Source organism: Diabrotica undecimpunctata, chromosome 10 (assembly GCF_040954645.1).
Source record: "Diabrotica undecimpunctata isolate CICGRU chromosome 10, icDiaUnde3, whole genome shotgun sequence".
In the NCBI taxonomy this organism is placed as follows: domain Eukaryota; kingdom Metazoa; phylum Arthropoda; class Insecta; order Coleoptera; family Chrysomelidae; genus Diabrotica; species Diabrotica undecimpunctata.
In genome coordinates this window covers 72772914-72792454 of record NC_092812.1, presented here as the reverse complement: position 1 = coordinate 72792454, position 19541 = coordinate 72772914, and the positions used below count along the sequence as shown (strand labels likewise).

The 19541-nt window shown below is 33.8% G+C and overlaps 1 protein-coding gene across 1 annotated transcript in view; it reads right to left on the bottom strand.

The window, feature by feature from the left end:
- Positions 1–1064: 1064 nt before the first annotated feature.
- The window catches only part of Shc (SHC-adaptor protein), a 28388-nt gene continuing 9911 nt past the window's right edge, over positions 1065–19541 (bottom strand). The window contains exons 5-8 of the mRNA XM_072546677.1: positions 19151–19311; positions 17103–17377; positions 9776–10014; positions 1065–1357 (exon numbers count right to left, since the gene is read on the bottom strand). Of these exons, the coding sequence (XP_072402778.1) occupies positions 1229–1357; positions 9776–10014; positions 17103–17377; positions 19151–19311 (804 nt within the window). The 3' untranslated portion in view covers positions 1065–1228. The remainder of the gene's footprint in view (positions 1358–9775; positions 10015–17102; positions 17378–19150; positions 19312–19541) is intronic.

Below are 19541 nucleotides of genomic sequence, written 5' to 3'. Positions count from 1 at the left end.
TTATACGCTGCATTTAGGAGCGTAATTCCTCGATAGTTAGAGCATTCAAAGATATCACCCTTTTTGTGTATGGTGCAAAGTATTCCAATATTCCAATCACTGGGAAGGGACTTCTGTATCCATATTTCTTTTATAAGCTGCTGTAGGGCTATTATGATATCGTGGCCACCTTCTTTATATAATTCCGCTGGGAGATTATCTATTCCGGGTGATTTGTTTCTGACTAGTTTGTTTACAGCGTCTTTAACTTCCAGGATCGTTGGTGGATCCTCCTCCCTCTCGTCTGCTCCGCTTACCTCGCAGCTTTCGTCTTCCGGGTTTTCTTCTTCCTCTATATTAAGTATCTGGTTAAAATATTCCGTCCATCCGTTTAGTACGTCTGTTCTTGTTGTTAAGAGATCGCCATTTAAACTTCTACATTGATTTGTGTTTGCCTTAAATTCTTTTCTGTTGATGTTAACTTTCTTATAGAATGTTCTGAATTCTTTCTCTCTGTTTCTTCTCTTCTCTTTGTCTGGTAATTCTCTATACTTGTTCTAGTTCGGCGGGTAAGCATTTTTGCATAGGCTTCATTTTTTTTCTGTGTTGCATCTTTGCATTCATCGTCAAACCAGTGATTTTTTTGGGTACAAGTTTCTGTTCCTATTTCATCTTGTGCTGCTGACTCAATATCTTCCCTTATCCTGTTCCAGAATGAGTCTATATCTCTCTGGTCTTCTTCGCCTAGACTTTGATTCCTTAACCTATTGGTAACATTTTCCCAGTACTGTTTTGCAACAGTTGCATCTCTCGGCTTCTGTACATTCCATTTCTTTCTATTTATTTCTTTTTCTTTGTTGGAGTTTGAAATTCTAGCCCTTAGTGTTGAGATCACTAAACAATGGTCTGAGTCTATGTTTGCGCCTCTATAACTTCTGCAGTTTATTATGTCCGTTCCGTGTCTTGAATCTATTAAGATGTGATCAATCTGACTAGTATTACGTAGGAAACAACATACGGAAGTTGTAAAAACAAGTTGTACCAATAATATTGAGTTTTGGTGGTTAAGTAATAAAAGCATAGCGTTAAAAATATATGCAGATGTGTTTATTTATATTCATCCTTATTAAAATATACTAGGTAAATATATGCTCTAATACTATAATAAATGTGTATTAAATTTTATAAAATAATATAAATTGGATAAATACTACATCGATGTATGCAATAATTTATAAAACTTTAAGAATTACAAAGGTCTTGGTATTTTATTTCTGAGCACCAAAGCGCTTTCTGCTGATATAATAGGCAAAGCATTTTCATAATGAAAATCGATGAGGTGACTGATGCTGTTAAATATTCTATCTTTCGTCCTTACCTGAAAACAAAAAAAAAGTATTATTAAAATTATCTAGTTTATAGATTTCGTTTTGGCAGACTTTTCCACATAGCGACCTTAACGATCTTTTGTATACTAGATCTAGGCTTTCTTAGAAGTCTAGATACTTCTACCGATCTTGATCCTCCAATATAGCAGTTAACTTCTTTGCATCCCAAATGTTACTTTTATTATTTCATAATTATTTGAAAAAAAGGATGATACAGGCCGTACAGTAGACTAGAGCAAAGCTTCATTACTATGTCTTCTGTATTTTTAAAATTTAAATAATATTTTCAAAATCGAATAAAGTAATTTTATTATTTATTTATTACTTATATTTTAAACAAATTTTATTATATTAAAATAATTCAATAAATTATTATGTTTGCTCCTAACGCCACCTGCTAACGTATTACCAAAGCATACGTTGTTTACTGCTGACCGACCTTTCAAATTCAGACGAAATATTAAATTAATAATAAAATATAAGAAATATCATTTGATGGTAAATTTAATTATCATATAAACAACTAAATAAGATGTTTAAAAATAATAATTAAAAAATATATATTAATTAGGCTTTACAAATCGCTAATTAGAACTAAAATCGACTATGATTGCATATGTTACGATGCTGCATGTAAAACCACTCTAAAAAAACTAAACAATATTCAATCTACAGCTTTGAGATTAGCACTGGGAGCTTTTAAAACTAGTCCGATTAGTAGTATGCCAGTTCTAACTGGAGAACCTCCCTTACATATAAGACGACAGCAACTATCCTTGAACTACATTGCAAAGATATCATCCCAGAAACAGCATCCTGTATTTTTCCACATCTGCAACCCTGGACTTCCTCCTAACAATAAGACCAAAAACTCTACACCCCTCATAGAAAGAATAAAGCTCACAACTTTCGATATGAATCATCTCAATGTATCGTTAAATATAAATGCAAACTATCCCCATGGACAAGCCACCCATTAACTATTGATGTAACACTTACCAAGTATCCCAAATCAACTACAAATTCCACAATAATTAAATCTCTATTCATGGAAATTCTAGACCACTATCCTAATTATTTGCAAATCTTTACCGATGCCTCGAAACCTCCAAATGGTCACGCTGCTGCCTACTACTGTAAAGAAAATTCTTATATCATATCGATACCAACCAACTGCAGTATATTAACAGGTGAGGCTACAGCTATTTTGGAAGCCCTAATCTTCTTCGAAAAGAGTAGAACGATGAAGTGCATTATTGTAACAGACTCATTAAATGCATTACTGGAACTGAAACAAATATATACCAACAACCCTATTATACAGAGTATAAAAAACGAACTAGAAAAATTTCGATCATTAGGAAAGGAAGCGGCTTTTATTTGGGTACCTTCACATACAGGTATTTACGGAAATGAAAAAGTAGACCAACTGGCTAACAAAAGTCGAATGAACTCAAAACATCCTGCAAAATTGAAGACATATCCGTACACCGATCTAAAAAATCTGGTTAAAATCCACTGTATTAATACTTGGCAAAATTATTGGGAAATTAGGTACTAAATTAAATGTAATTTGCCCAAAAATAACTGATGTCCTGGAGACTCCTTTAAACAGAAGAAACCAAGTCATTATTAATCGTTTAAGAATTGGCCATACTGCCTTAACACACAAATACCTAATAACAAAAGAACCACTACCTATCTGCTCCAACTGCTCTAACCCACTGACTGGGAAACACATCCTGCTTGATTGTCCTCAATTCAAGGAAAAAGAAGATCCCACGGATTCACAGATGATGATCTCAAGACAGTTCTCACCAAAAAAATTTCGACAGTGTTCAGCTATTTAAAAGACATCAAGTTATTCAATTTTATTTAATTTAATATTTCATGTATTTGTTATATCCACTAATAACCCTGCGCGGTTGATGTGGTTTTGTGTTTAAATAAAAAAAAAATAAATAATAATTGTATTTATATGAAATTATTTTAAAACGAAAAGTGTCATAAAAATTTAAACAGATAATTCAATTATTATTAATTGGATGACATTTATGACTTTTAAATTTTGATAATCGTTACGAATCGAATCTTTTATTGACAGATATGTATTCTTTTAATTTTTTATTTCTCATTTAATGTCTGTATTTTGTTAGTTTATTTTTCATGCAGTGTTTAATATAAACCTAGTAAAAATTAGGCCAACTTCATTGCTAGCTGCATTTAAGTGGCTTATAAGTTCCTGTACTTCTGCAGGATTATTAGTAATTAAAACTATGTCGTCTGCAAATCTTAGATGGCTGAGGCATTCTCGAACAATGGATAGGCCTTTGTTCTGCCAGTTCATTTTGCTGAATATATTTTCTAGAGTTGCAGTAAAGATCTTTGGTGATATTGCGTCTTCTTGTCGGACGCCTCTGGTAGTGGGAAATTTTGGAGTGCTTTCATAAATTTTTAATTTAGCTTTTGCTTCTCTGTATATAATTACTTAAGTCTCTACGTACAGTTTGTCAATGCCTTGGTTGGTCAAAGCTTCTATTGCTGGCTTTGACTATTGACTTTGACTATTGATATATACCGGGTGGTGAATCGCCAAACGGGCCATAGGAAACTCAATGGGAAATTCTAAATTGTTGAATACCTGATTCCCTAATTATTTTACATCAAAAGTTATAGGAAACTTTTTATAGAGGAGTGAAATCTGCATAAAAAAGTTAAAATTGTTCTACGAATTAAGCGTACTCCAAAATTTTGCAAAAATATAATATATTTTTCAGGCCACCCCTAAAGTTAGGTTACAGGCGGTACAAGAATGTGTATGACATGTTGCGTTTGATCATATTGATGTTTCTGATATTTGACAATATTTGAATTTTGAATTGTCAATATTTTTATTTTATGATTAAATTATAAACAACAAATTTTCGCAAATAGTACTACTACTAGTTAACAATAAATAGATTATATTGTTTACAAAGCAATGAAGTTGATGAAATGTACTCAGTTCACGAAAAATCGCGATAATATTATATTCAGGCAATAGTGCGAGTACTGCCAGATATTTATTTAATGTAATATATTATAATACACTCCAATTCAATTTCAGGTTATACAACAATTCAAATAATTTCAATATAGTTTTACTGTGATACTTCCTAAAAATAATTTATGATAATTTCTAAACATAAAACTATAACAAATGTTCAAAAAAATAAGCCATTTTGTACTAAGCAGTATCCCAATCGATTGTAAAATTCTCGTCTAACATTAGCCAGAACACGTGGCGTTATTTTTGCACACTCTTCAATAATTCGCATTTTTAATTTTAATGCTTCTATATCTGTAAAGTTTTGGTCAGAATTAATTTTTGCCAGATAAAATAATCGTTTGGAGCTAGATCTCCCAATCTCGGCTGCTACTTAATGTTACAGTCAGGTCCAATCAAACAATTATTAAAGCTGTTTTTAAGGAATTCCTTAACCACCCAGTTATTGTGCGCAGGGCATCCATTCATTTGAAACCAAATTTCTTCTTCATTTGGAGCTATTTCTGCAAGTCTGGGTAAAATCTCTTCTTGTAGCAAGTCTAAAAACCTTTTTGAATTTAAATTTTTCTTACAGAAAAATGGTTCAATAATATTGTGTTCAAATATTCCTAACCAGACATTTATTTTTCGACGATATTGGGTATGGCTTTCAATAATATCCTCAGGCTTTCATGTCGACCAAATCCTATAATTTTGAACATTTGGTTCATTATTTAATGTAAATTTACATTTATCACTAAAGAAAATGGTTTTTTTAATTGTCTATCTGCATTACCCCTCTCTAAAATTTCATAACAAAATTCCGCTCGTCACTCAACATCTCCTTCTTTTAGTTCTTGAAGACATTGAAATTTATATGAAAGGAAATTATTCATTTTCAAAATTTTTAAGACCGTGAAATTATGAATATTAAACTGATCTGTAATGGTCCGAGAACTTATTTTAGGATTTTCTACAACTTTTGTTAATACATTTATTTCATTTTGATTTTCTAAATTTCTTGGTACTTTAGCAATATTGTTTGTACAGGTACAATTAGAAATCACAGTCCCAGTATTTTCAAAATTTTGTAAAACCATTTGAATTGTTAAATGACTTGGAATTGGTTTATTGTGATATCTTACGCTAAATAAAGAACTGACAATTCGCGCACTATTGCCCGAATAAAACATTTTTATTATTGCTACTTTCTCCTCAACTGAATACATTTTTAATCAACTTTATTGTTTTTTAAACAATAAATCACAAAATAAAAATTTTGGCAATTCAAATATTGTCAAATATCAGAAACAATATGACCAAACGCAACATGTCATACACATTATTGCACAGCGTGTGGCCTGACTTTAAGGGGTGGCCTGAAAAATGTATTATATTCTTGCAAAATTTTGGAATACGTTTAATTCGTAGAACAATTTTAACATTTGTTTTCGATACATATTTCAGTCCTCTACAAATAGTTTTTCTTGACTTTTGGTGTAATATAATTAGGGAAGCAGGAATTCAACAATTTAGAATTTTCCACTGGGTTTCCTATGGCCCGTTTGACGATTCACCACCTTATATATATATATATATATATATATATATATATATATATATATATATATATATATATATATATATATATTTGTATATAATACATTATATAGAATCGAAAGCTTTCTCGAAATCTATGAAGGTTAATGCTATTAAAGGTGATCTATGTTGCATAGTTAAATAAAAAATAAAGGTAATCTAATAATAATTTACTGTACAATTGCTAAATTGGTGGTTAAAGGCTGGTAAGGGGTCTTGGGGGCGACATGAAGCTGCCGATGCTTTTGTCGTAACAAAACGCTAAGAAATGCCCACTGTTTTCCAACGAATGAGTTGGAGGTTTTAGGAATAAAATTCAGCTCTGCCAGCAAATCCTACTCTCACGTCCACGAAGACATACCATGTCGCGTAACCACTGGGTGCATGGCGTACAATGGGAGTACGTTATGTAGCAGACGAGAGAGGGTAAAAGGCGAGTTTCTGGCGCCTAAAAACTGGAACATATCGGCTAGGGGAATAAACCCCAACAGAAAATTCGGTCCTCCAAGGATGGGGGTTAAGTCGTAAGGCCAGCGACCTTACACTTGTGAAAATTCTACAGTGCTAAAATACCCAATGAGCCTCGGTTACCGGACGGAAATTACAGTAGACGAAAACAGCAACGAAAATGGACCATGAATTACGGAATCTGGAATATACAGGGAATCCGGAACAAACAACAAGAAATTATGCAGGAATTTGTAAATCGAAAATTAGATATAGCCATTCTCTCCGAGACCAAGAAAAAAGGAAATGGAAGCGAAAAATTAAAAGACTATGTACATTTCTTCTCAGGAGTGGGAATGGATCAAAGAGCAAGAGCAGGGATATCAATATTTGTACACAAGAAATTTGAAAAATATATTAAATCTTGGGAAGCATACAACGAACGTTTTATTAAAGTGACGGTTCTCCTAAGAGGAACACAAATAACAATTCTGGGGGTATATGCCGTAAATGATGACTACTCAGTGCAAGAAAAGGAAGCTTTTGAAGAAGAGTTTAGAAAAATCCTGAACGAAATTCCTAACAGCCATGAGATTATATGCGGAGGAGACCTGAATGCCAGAGTAGGAAAACAAGTTCAAAGTAAAGTGGTAGGCATGCATGGAGAAGAAACTGTTAACAACAACGGAGAAAGACTCATAAATATATGCCAACAATATGAGTTAAAGATTTTGAATGGTTTTTTCGCCCACAAGAACATACATAAATACACCTGGTATCAGCACACAAGAGGTCTAAAATCGATAATAGATTATTTCATAACAAGACAACAAACTAAGTTAAGAGTACAGGACGTAAAGGTGAATAGAGGAGCAGAGTGCGGCTCGGACCACTGCCTGATAATAGGAAAAATATATACACCATTCGTAGACAGGAACCACACAGACATCAACAAAGAACACAGAGAAAAAATAGAGAGAACTACGTACACCTTAGATAATCTAGATAACGAGAGCACACAGTTACTTTACTCCTGGAGACTAACACAAAAACTACAGGAATCACACAGATCAACGACGGATGAATACGAACATATAAAAAACTGCATGAAAGACGCAGCGCTAGAAGCCTTAGGGCCACAGGTACGAAGAGTAGATAAACCATATTGGTGGGATAAAGAAGTGGAAGAAAAGATAAAAAGAAAGAAGGAAGTATATCTACAGTTATTACAACAGGGAGACGAACGTACAAAACAACAATATAAAAACTTGAATAAAGAAGTCAAACGAGAAGTGATTAAAAAGAAAAATAGTACATGGGAACAAAAATGCCATTACCTAGACAACCATATAGGAGGGACAAAGAGCTCTGAAGCCTGGAGAACTATAAAAACGATGAGAACAACGACAAAAAACCAAGTCATAATAAATAGAATACCAGAGAACACATGGGTAGAGCATTTTGAGAACTTATTAACAGAGAGAAGAGAAAGGTTTAAACAGACAAATGAACAAGTGGAAGTAGAAGGAAGAATCGAAATATCAATAGAACAAGTGAATGAAGCAGTTAAGGGATTGAAATTAAAAAAATCTCCAGGCCCAGGCGGAATACATCCAGAGTTGATTAGATATGGATCATCAAAACTGTTTGAGATGATCCGAAAATTATTCGAAAGATGCTTAAACGGAGAAGAAGTTCCAGAAGAATGGAGACAATCGTATATCTCTCCAATACACAAGAAAGGCACAAAGATGGATCCTAAAAACTATAGAGGGATCGCAGTGATTGCTACTATAGGCCGACTATACTCAAAAGTACTACGAAACCTGATAGAAAATGATATCAAAGACAAACAACCCGAAGAACAAGCGGGATTTAGGGCCGGACGCTCCACTATGGATAATATCTTCACATTAAAAATTGCAATGGAAAAACGAGTGCAGAGAAATAGAGAAACTCATATAGCTTTAATAGATTTGGAAAAAGCATATGACAGTGTACCGATCTCCCAACTATGGATAGAAATGGGTAACTTGAAAATAAACCCAATTCTTATTAACGCCACTCAAAAATATTACGAACAAAACTTTGCGAGAATTAAAATGGGACAAGAAATCACCTCTCCTTTTCAAACAACAAAAGGACTACGACAAGGCTGCTGTCTGTCACCCACCTTATTTAAAATCTATTTGGACAGATCCTTAGTGAAATGGGTAAAAAAATGTAGAAACATGGGAATAACGGTGGAAGAAAACAAGCTATATACACTTTTCTTTGCGGATGACCAGGTAGTAATTGCCGAGGACAGCTACGATCTTAGCTATATGGTAAGAAAACTGCAAGAAGAATATGAGGTGGCAGGTCTAAACATGAATATGACAAAATGTGAATATCTCTCAGTGGGAACAGATGAAATATGTGACCTAGTCTTGGAAGACGACAAAATCAAAGGCGTGCAATCCTGCAAATATTTGGGGGTCATTTTCAACAAGAAGGGAAATAGCGCAGATGAAATCAGGGAAAGAATAAACAAGGGCAGAGCAGCGACCCGTGCCTTAAACTCTCTTCTCTGGCAAAAAACAATTCGACGAGAAACCAAAAAACATATTTACGGTAGTATAGTTCAAAGTATTACACTTTACGGTTCGGAAGTATGGGACATCACCAAAGCTAATAGAAACAAACTTATGACGACAGAAATGGATTATCTGAGACGAAGCTGCGGTAGATCGAAACTGGAGAGAGTTAGAAACGAACAAATAAGAAACGAAATGAAAATGGAGAGAAATATCAATGATGACATAGAAAGAAAGCAATTAATCTGGTTCGGACATGTTAAAAGAATGCCAGAGTACAGATGGCCTAGGAGAGTACTGGAATGGATCCCTCCTGAAAGAAGAAAGAGAGGACGACCACGGAGAAGTTGGCGCAACGATATTGATGAAGCAATGGCGGCAAGAGACTTAGAAGAGGCAACTGCATATGACAGAAAAAGATGGAAATTGGGGGCGGAGAAGCGGCGACAGCCGTAATAAATCCGTTATTATATATATACAATTGCTAACTAGGAATACAAAGAAAACATCTACGTTCTCACAACCCCGACAGAGCGACTGCGGAGAATAAGAAAGGGATGTTAAACCACAACCCATCCTTATCTCTCCAACGACAAGCTTAAAAGTTTTCAGAATATCTTCAGGCGGATACAAATTTAGCTATCATACTATTGTCATATGTACAAAAAGGTGATCTCACCTTAAATTAGACAAAAATGAATAGATAGTCAAGACTATTGAAGGTATGTATGTTTTCTACAGTAATCGAACAGTATACTTACTATTCCTTGTGGATCTATCAAAAGCAGATGTTTTTTATTATTATCTTGCATTCCTGAAAGAACAAACTGTCTTTCTAAGGTATTCGTTGATTCTCTGACGAGAAAATCGCCATCTTTTTGAAGTAAATTTTCTGCTTCTGCTCGGTTAATTTGTCCGTGAAACCATATTTCATTTTCTAGTTGACTAAATTGATCTTGGCTTTTTTCGTAAATTGAACTCGATGTATGGGTAAATGGTTCTAAAAAAACACATTTTAGTTAATACATAATACCAAATGTGGTTGTTATACAACGTTAGTGACAGTGGCATGGCTAGCCCGACAGGGCCCCGTATTTAAGTATGCAGCGGAGCCCTTTTCTACGATTGATATGAGATAGTCTTAAAAAATGTTCAACAAAATAAGCAAAAACGCTGGTATTGAACAAAATATTTATTAAATGTAGTTATAAAGTATACAAATATAATTACAAATACAAATGCTCCTGCTAACCAATAATATGTTACCCAAAGTATTGAAAAATAAACGTTTCTCGCCTTTTGTTCGGTAAACTTATTTATTAAAGCGTCCATATATGAAGAAGATTTAGATTTCTCTAGATTTTCGGTTTCTATAGACAAGTCTAATAGTCGTTCCTGTCCCAAAGAAGCCCTGAGGTAGTTTTTAATTAATTTTAAACAGATTTAAACAAGGTTATTATATTTTATCATTAATAATTCTGTTCTAATAGTTCTTTAACCCTTATCCGGCGAACACATTTTACTTGCGTAACCGAGCAACTCGGGTCCGTTGGGCCCACCACCGGTCTGGAATGTACTATTCATATTTACCCATATATTTCTAATATTCTTTTTTTTTTTTTTTTTCATTTTTTAAAGTTAAATTTAAATTGTCTAGATTAAAAAAAGGTGCTACTATAGTATGCGGTCTACCTCGAGGGTGCGTCTACCTGAAGGATTTGCACAAAATAATGAAATGCAAGAAAACTTTTGTAGAAAAAATATTAATTCACAAGTACATCTCGGACCTGTTGGACCCACCTTGCCCGGATAAGTGTTAACAGATTGAATTTTTTGAATTTCAGTTTGCAAGCAGATTTTTAAAGCAAGTATCTGTTCATAAAATGAAATGTCTTTATCGTATTTAGCAGTCCGTCCTTAGAGTTGCTTTTTTATAATTTGATTTGGAAATGATAAAAGTTTCTCGGGTTGTAATATTTCAAATTAATTACTCAAGTCACAGATATTTTGAAACCTTTGGTTTGAGAAATCAATGTATCTAAACAGCAATAATATATATTGACCCTAAAATACGATTCCAGGTCTGAAATCCTATCGTCTTCTGATAACTCCTCAAAAAATCGCTTTGTTACTTGTAGTGTCTTTTATTTAAAAAAAAAAGGTTGTTAACCCCCCTTTTTTCTAGGTTTTTAGACTCGTTTATCAAATCGTCAAATGAATTTTGATTTCTTGTATCTTTCAGCCTATTTAAAAGATTACTTAGGAGGATACCAGCTTTCTATAAAGCATTGTTTTCATGCTGTAGAGCTTTGGAAACAGGGTTGATTATTTCAAACAATAATGAAAAAAAGGCGACAAGCACTATAAAATCGTAATTTTTCAAAACAGTAATTATATTTTTACACCACCCATTACGTTCGCCTTTTTTAGTAGAAATTAAATTTATTTTATACAAAGTTTTTATTATCAGTAAATATTTTTTTCTAGCCAATAAAGCATCGTACCTTGAAGACCATCTAGTAGGACATACTTTCTTGAGAGTAATTTTAAATTTTTCCAATTTATCATTACTGAACATTGACCAGCGTTTTATACTACAGTAGTCTCTCTTTATAACGATTCCCTATATAACGATAATTCCTCTATAACGATGAAAATAGTAAACGTTGGTTGGTTCGTCATAAGGACAATGTATTAATTCTTTCTCTATACCGATATCGTTCTCTCTTTATAGCGATGACTTTTCAGCGTTCAATAGTGTCGATGACAAATTTGTTTAAAGTTCAGACTACCTGAGTCACAAGTGGCAAGGTCATTATCCAGCAGTTGTTTTCTTTTGCGCTTAAGGAATGCGGCCACCCATTTTACTCATTCTTATCAGAGGATTAAGTGACTCGCTTTTATTGTTCGGGTGGCGTGCCTAACTGTTATCACACAGATGTTGTCATCTATTGACGACTTTTCATTCCTAGTTTGAGTTGTGTCTCAGTGTGTCAACAGTCAACATGTTTTCGAAAAAGCGTAATTGTTCTCGGTGTAGGAAAAGTTATCGATAACTCGAGTAATAGAGACAGGTGAAAAGTAATCGCATGTCGTTCGCCGTACTGGGCTGTCTCAGTCAACTATGGCTACGATATGGAAGGACAGAAAAAAGTGGCTTGAAGCGGAGATGGAGGGCGGTAGCAGTAAGAAGTTGCGGAAATCTCAGCACGAAGATTTAGATCGCGCTTTGCTTCAGTGGTTAAAGCAGCAGCGTATGAACCGTATTCCACTTTCTGGGCCTGTGGTCAGGACAAAAGCTTGAGTTTTTTGCAACTGAGCTTGGAATTAAGAATTTCAAGGCATCTGAGGGTTGTCTGAGCAAGTGGAAGCTGCGGCACAAGATCAACTACGGACAAATCAGCGGAGAGGCTTGCGATGTTAACAAAAACCTAATGGATGATTGGCTAGAAAACGTGTGTCCTGGACTGAAGGCACGATATGCATCAGAAGACATTTTGAATGCTGGTGAGACTGGATTGTTTTTTAAATGACACCAAACAGAACTTTAAAATTTAAATCGGAAAAGTACGTTGGTGTAAAGCTCTCTAAGGAACGCATTACATTTTTAGTGGCCGCTAACATGACAGGTTCGGTGATGCGAAAATTGTTATGATAGGGAAGTCGAAAAACCCACGTTGCTTTAAAAACATAAAAAATCTACCGGTAACCTATAAAGCAAACAAGAGTGCGTGGATGACTTTGGAAATTTTTGAAGAAGCGATAAGAAAGTGGGATATCGAGCTTACAGGGAAAAAAATTATTCTGCTTGTAGACAATTGTCCTGCCCATTATGTACTGTGCGACCTTCAAAACATTGAACTTTGTTTTCTGCCAGTAAACACAACGAGTGTCCTTCAGCCCATGGACGAAAGTGTCATCAAGAGTCTGAAAAGCCATTACAGAGAAGACTTTTGATGGAATTAGTTGAGAACAATGGCGATCTTAAACTAACATTCTTGACGCCATCCTAATGATTAGTAAATCCTGGGACGAGGTGACGAGCAATACAATAAAACATTCCTTCAAAGATACAGGGTGGCTGAAAGATTAAGGATTGACTGATGGTGAAGATGACCTGCCATTAGATGTTTGGGCCAGACAGTTTGAACTTATTATCACCTACGTACCAGAAGATCTAACAGATTTTGAAGAAGTTGATGAAAATCTAGCTACAACACCTGGACTTTTTGACGAGGATATCCTACAGTTCGTGTAGAAGAAAACAGTAACCCGGAAGTGAAAGCAGAGCCAGAACCAGCTCCGAGCGCTCAGCAGGCATTGGATGCGGCAAAAGTACTGCATCGATTCTTCATCCACCAGGAAGACGATATGAGTGCTTTTGAGTGATTTATGCTGACACTTTTTGGTAATGTAGGCTAAATAAATTTTACAGCAGCATATTATTTTGTTATTGTACAGTACACATGTTTTAATTGTACAGTCATTTTTTATACTGTATTGCTTATATTATTCTTTAATAAATCTATGTAGTGTACAATACAGTTTTAATTAATTTATATTCGTTTTGATCAATTTTTTTAAATAAAAATAGGTTACTTAGTACAGTATTATTAATATTACAGTACCGAATTTTGTCTCTCTCTGTATAACGATCTCTCCTTATAACGATGAAAATTCCCAGTCCCTTGCATATCGTTATAGAGAGAGAGGACTGTATTAGCAAATAAGTATATAATTTTTAAAATTAAATTTAAAAATGATATTTAATGCATGTGCCGTGCCAAACAATGAATGTAATCTGCGTTTGGCGCAATGTTTTTTTATAAGTTCTTTTAATTCTCCATATGCACCCGACATAATATTTGCTCCATCGTAACCCTGTGCTTTACATTTAAAAGACTGACTATACGACCTATAATAGTGAAATAGTGGAATAATTTTTGAAATTGAACTTTTGTATGTCAAGGGTCCCGTATAATTTATACGGCTGATACGGCGATAGCTACGTCACTAGTTAGTGACAAAACTTGCGAAAATACAACCTGGTTTTAACCGTAAGAGATATACAGATAACGACATTGTTTTGTTAACCATAGGAATTAAGATTTATTGCAATCCCATCTCTAGAGTATATTTATTACAATGCTCTAAAACTAATTTTTTGGTTATTTTTTAACCTTAATGGCAATACAAATAAATAAGTAAGTAAATAAGTAATATGCTTTATTGTCAATGAAAATTGTACAAATTTTATGGACAAAGCTTATAACAATTAGAAAAGAAAGAAGAAAAAAAATCAGAATAAGAATCGTTTGTACTTTTAAATAAAAAAAAACAACAAAATTCTTCCAAACTTAAACATAAAAAATACTACCTAATTAAAAACCTACAAACTTCGTAAAATGTACCTAACAAAAAATAAAAATTAGGAAAGCAGATTAATGAATTAAGGGCTCAAATATTCCACCTCCTTGTGCTAAACAGTAACCAAATCTGTCATACTCCCTCATATTTTGGAGTAGGGCTGGTGTAATGCTTGCAGAGAAATGAAGTATTTTTGCCCTTAATTCGACTAGGTTTGTGACCCTTTCAAACTGATGCCTATAAATGTTTTCTTTGTAGAAAACCCAAAAAAAAAGAAATCGTTTGGAATCCACAAGGAAACAAAGTTCCTGTATTTGGCTGTATACCTTATTTAAAAAAATTTTGAATAAAATCCTTTATAAAAAGGTATATAAAAACCCAGTTGGGCTATGTTGAATTGACAAAACGTTTTCGGAATAAGTATTCCACCATCAGTGTCCTAAAATAGTATTTAACCACTTAATTAAAAAGAACATGAAATAATTTAAGTTTTGACTAAGGTTAATGTAAAATGTGGTTAATACTTACTAGTTAATGCATGGATGTAGCCACTAAATATGTGGGTAAAAACCCTTTAAAAATTATTAAATGAAATTTAGTTTACATTATGTCTAATTTACAGTTAAGATGTTAAAGTTACCGTTGGATTGGTAACATGGCGACATATACATTAAGTTGCAAGTCCTGAGACGGTATGTCTACGAGGACTTTGTCAAAGCAACTGATTGAATTGAAATGACAATCTTGGCAGGTTATGACGGAAGTTATGACAGAGCAGTCAGTGTAAGTGTATATGTCTATTTAAGACAGAAGCCAACGTTGTTTAAAATTGTGAAAGTTGAAATAAAATAAAATTATAACAGTATCAACCATCAATGTTATTATTATAAATTATGTATGTGAAATGAAATTGTGGTGAGAAAATTATGTGATTATAGTTAGGCAACCAACTATACAGTGTCAAGTGGTGTGATGAAAAGATTCTAATATAAGGCCCTTTATGTTTTAATAACATTTGGTACCTGGAAAATGGAAACTAGACACAGGTGGAAAGTTGGGTTCTTGAAAAAGTGTAGGAATTGATATATTTAATATGTGAGGATGTTATTCAATGAATGAAATAAAACTATTATGATATAAAGTTCATGTAAAAATTGACTTATAACTCAATTATATTAGGCCCTGTATGTCAAAAAACATTTGGTACCTGGAAAATGTAAAACTTCTTGAGTTGCAAGTTCATGAATATAAATATCTGATTGGATGTTGACAAACTGAGTGAAGTAGTTATATTTTGTGTGTTGACAAGTATATGAAATGGACAAAATTTGATGGTTGAAAGTGGTTTTGTAATATATTGGTCGTAAAGTACTCAACTTATAACTTGAGAAAAGGCCCTATCTGTTATACAGCAACACTAGGTACATAGGAAAATAAAAGATTAAGTTATAAGTTGGTAAGTTGATTGAACTATTGGTCTATATTGACTATAATAGTAAAATGAAATTGTTGTAGGTGGCTCTGTTAAATTTGAGTAAAATGAATGAAAATTAAGGTGTTTTTGAGAAAATTGTGATAAACGGATAGACTACGAAAGGCTGAGGTCCCCAGAGAACCGAAATCGTTTGGCGCTAAGTCACAGGATCTAGCGGGCCATTTAATTGTACCACGTGTACTTATCAGTCGATCAGAAAACGTTTGATTGAGGAAGTCAATAGTTGCTCTAGAGTTGTGAGCTGAACATCCGTTCTGTTGGAAATAAACCTCCTGAAAATTAATGGGAAGGCGTCGAACTGCCGGAATGATCTCATTCTGTAAAAGTTGTAAATATTTGGGCCCGTTTATGTTTCCATCGATAAAAAATGGACCGACAATATGGTCGCCTAACATCCCAATCCAAACATGCGGATGCTGCGTTCGCACTGCAACACTTAGGTGCTTATTTGTCCGAGAATGATACCTTGCAACGGATGGATTGTTTTTTATGTAATGAAAATGAAGATTCGTCAGAAAATTTCTGTTTATCTAATATAATTTCACAAAACTCCATCCGCCTAAAGTTATCTTCCGCAAACAGTTCTTGTGTTGGTTGTTTCTTAGAACAGTGATACCCATTGCTTTTGAGAACTCGCTGGACAGTTCGAGCATTCACGTTAACTTCCCTAGCAATTTGTACACTATTGCAGGGTTCACTAGCTTCCACAAAAGCACAAATATCAATATCCCTGTTTTGACGCTCCTCATCGACAGGTCTAACACGTGGTTCATTACCTTCATTACACTTTTTACAACTGTTTACACATCCCGAAGTTTGAAAATGTTTAATGGTATTTTTAACTGTTGTAACACTTGGTGGGTGTCTATTTTCGAAGGCAATAATAAATAAATCAATATCGAATGACCCTGAAAGTACCATGTTAAATGCACTTGGACGGTATACAACGTAATAGGCATTTTATTATTTGTTTATTCTTTGAGAACTTCGTTTGAAATTTTTAATGTCAATGTGACAATTACGACAATTCGTACCTACTGCGAAATGATTATAGAGGTGGAAACGTGTAACATGTCACAGCGATTGCCATTGTGTTGTATGGTCAATAAAACAATGTCGTGATCTGTATGCAAAGAAATTGCAGAGTTGAGATAAAAGTTTGTAAAACTTAAACGATATAAGTAAAATTTGTATCCTCTTTTCATTAAAATAGACAAAATACTTACGCATATCAAAAACATCCCTTTCTCTAACAACAATTACACTATCATTGACATAATCATGGTGGGATCCCTCTGGAATTATATCAGCATTTAAATCTATGAGATTTGGACTCTGAACCGGTGGTAGTGTTGTGAATGGTGGTACCAGAGAGGGTAAAGGGGGAACTGGTGGAGGTTCACACACATCTGGAGGAACCTTTCCGGGTAAATCGTTGTAATAATCTTTCTCGGCATCTCCACCTGTAGAACCTGAGTAGTGGCCCATTGTAGCGCCTAAACTAAAACAGAAAACAATATAAATACAAATGGAATCAATATTATGTATTGATGTACAAGTGATATAGTTGTAAATAATAGAAAAATTTCCAGAAGTGTGCAATTTTCAGAATGAAATTTCCAGAAGTGTACATCAATAGAGAATTAAGTGAAAGATCAAAATGGAAACCTTCGTCAAATTGAAAATAAGTACTAAACAACTACACCATAGCATCTAATAGGACTCTGAAGTAAAGATGATGTAAACTAAAGACTGATAAATATAAGAGACAAAAAAAGAAAAGAACTTAAAATTAACTTGTGCTAAATTAAAGTGTATTATTGACTTTAATAAACTTATTTTTAAATGAATTCTTAAGCTGATCTTGATGTAGGGCATACATATATAAAGGCGTGCAGCTAAAAGTATATTATTTAGTGTCAAATATTAGAACAAAAAATGAAGACTGAAGCAAAGCACAAAAGGTGACTTCACTCCAATGACTCATGTAATGTTTTATAAAACTTAACAATCATGAGCCAAAAGATAACAAACTATTTGATAAAATAAAACAATAAATAACAACAAACTGTGACTGTACGAAAAAATAACAGAATAATTTAAACTTTTAAGATCAATAAAACATGAATAAGGTTTATAGATGAAAATTTCTAGTTAGCTATGAATAGAATATGTAAGTTATGCAGTATCAGCTTAATGAGCCATATTTTAAAGTTGTTTCTAAAAATCTACCTCAAAGGATATATAAACTGTGTGAGGAAAAAATCAGCCATACATAATCTGGTTTTCGGATGACTAGCTGATGGAGATATTAAAAAATATTGGAATAAACACTATAAACAATAATTATTAGAAATCTTTACTGGAATCGTCTATCCGTAAGAAGCGAGAAAATCCGATGATATCAGAATCAAATGAGGGGTCTGACATGGATTTATACTATTACCCCTGCTGTTTAACATATACTCTGAGGAAATCTTTCAAGAAGCGGTAGAGGGCGGAATTCGAATTAACGGAGAATGTATCTATAACATCAGATACAAGGACGACACGATGGTATTCGCTGACACTTATTGGTTATCGCTCTAGGAGTTATTGAATAGAATAACTGAAGTAAGTCAGAAATATGGACTTTCACTAAAAATTAAGAAAACAAAATGTATGATGATCTCTAAGAAGGAACAGCAATTCGGACGAATCAGTGTGAACAGTCAACAAATAGAAAGAGTAGAAACACACACTTATCTTGGAACAAACGTAAAATAAAATTGGGACCATTTCCTAGATATCAAATATAGGATAGAGAAAGCAAGATCTGCATTTCAAAAAGTGGCTAAGCCATTCAAATGTCATGATTTATCAATACCTATAAAAATCAGGTTACTGCGATGTACTTCCTGCGATCTTTCCTATACTGTTGTACGGAGTTGAGTTGTGGACTCTCACAGAAGCTACGGGCAAGAAAATTGAGGCTTTCGAAATATGGCTTTATCGTCGAATGCTGAAGATATCTTTTACCGACCACGTTACTAATCAGGACGTTTTGTTAAGAATACAAAAAGAAAAAGAGCTGTTAACCACAATAAAAACAGGCAAAATTAAATACAGGTCACATCATGATTGTTGCAACTAACTTTACAGGGAAAAGTAGAAGGAAAATTAGGACCAGGAAGTCGAAGGATTTCCTGGCTGAACATCTACGTAGATGGTTTAACACAACAACCACAAATCTTTTCAGAGTAGCAGTGTGCAAAGTACAGATTGCCATTCTTACCCTAAAGGAGTTTTATTTGCAAATTGTTGGAACCTCAACTCAAAAGCTTGTCCAATAGTTGATATAACATCTTTTGCTAAACCTCCTCCACATTCCAATACATAACAAGCTCGCATCTCATTTGGATCTTTGGCTATATATCCTACAAAATCTAGTGCATCCTGAAATACAAAATATAAAACTGAACACAGAGGTCAAAAGTATGTGAAATCATTAAATAGTTTTCACTGCGTAATTTCGAAATGATCTTAATTAATATTACTTAATAAATATCAACATTCTAAATGTGTGGATGAAAATAATATGGTGGTTAAATCTACTATACTGGAAGCCACAGTTAGAATGCAGTTCAGGTAAGATAGGCAATGTATTTCTCACAGGAGAACGGCCG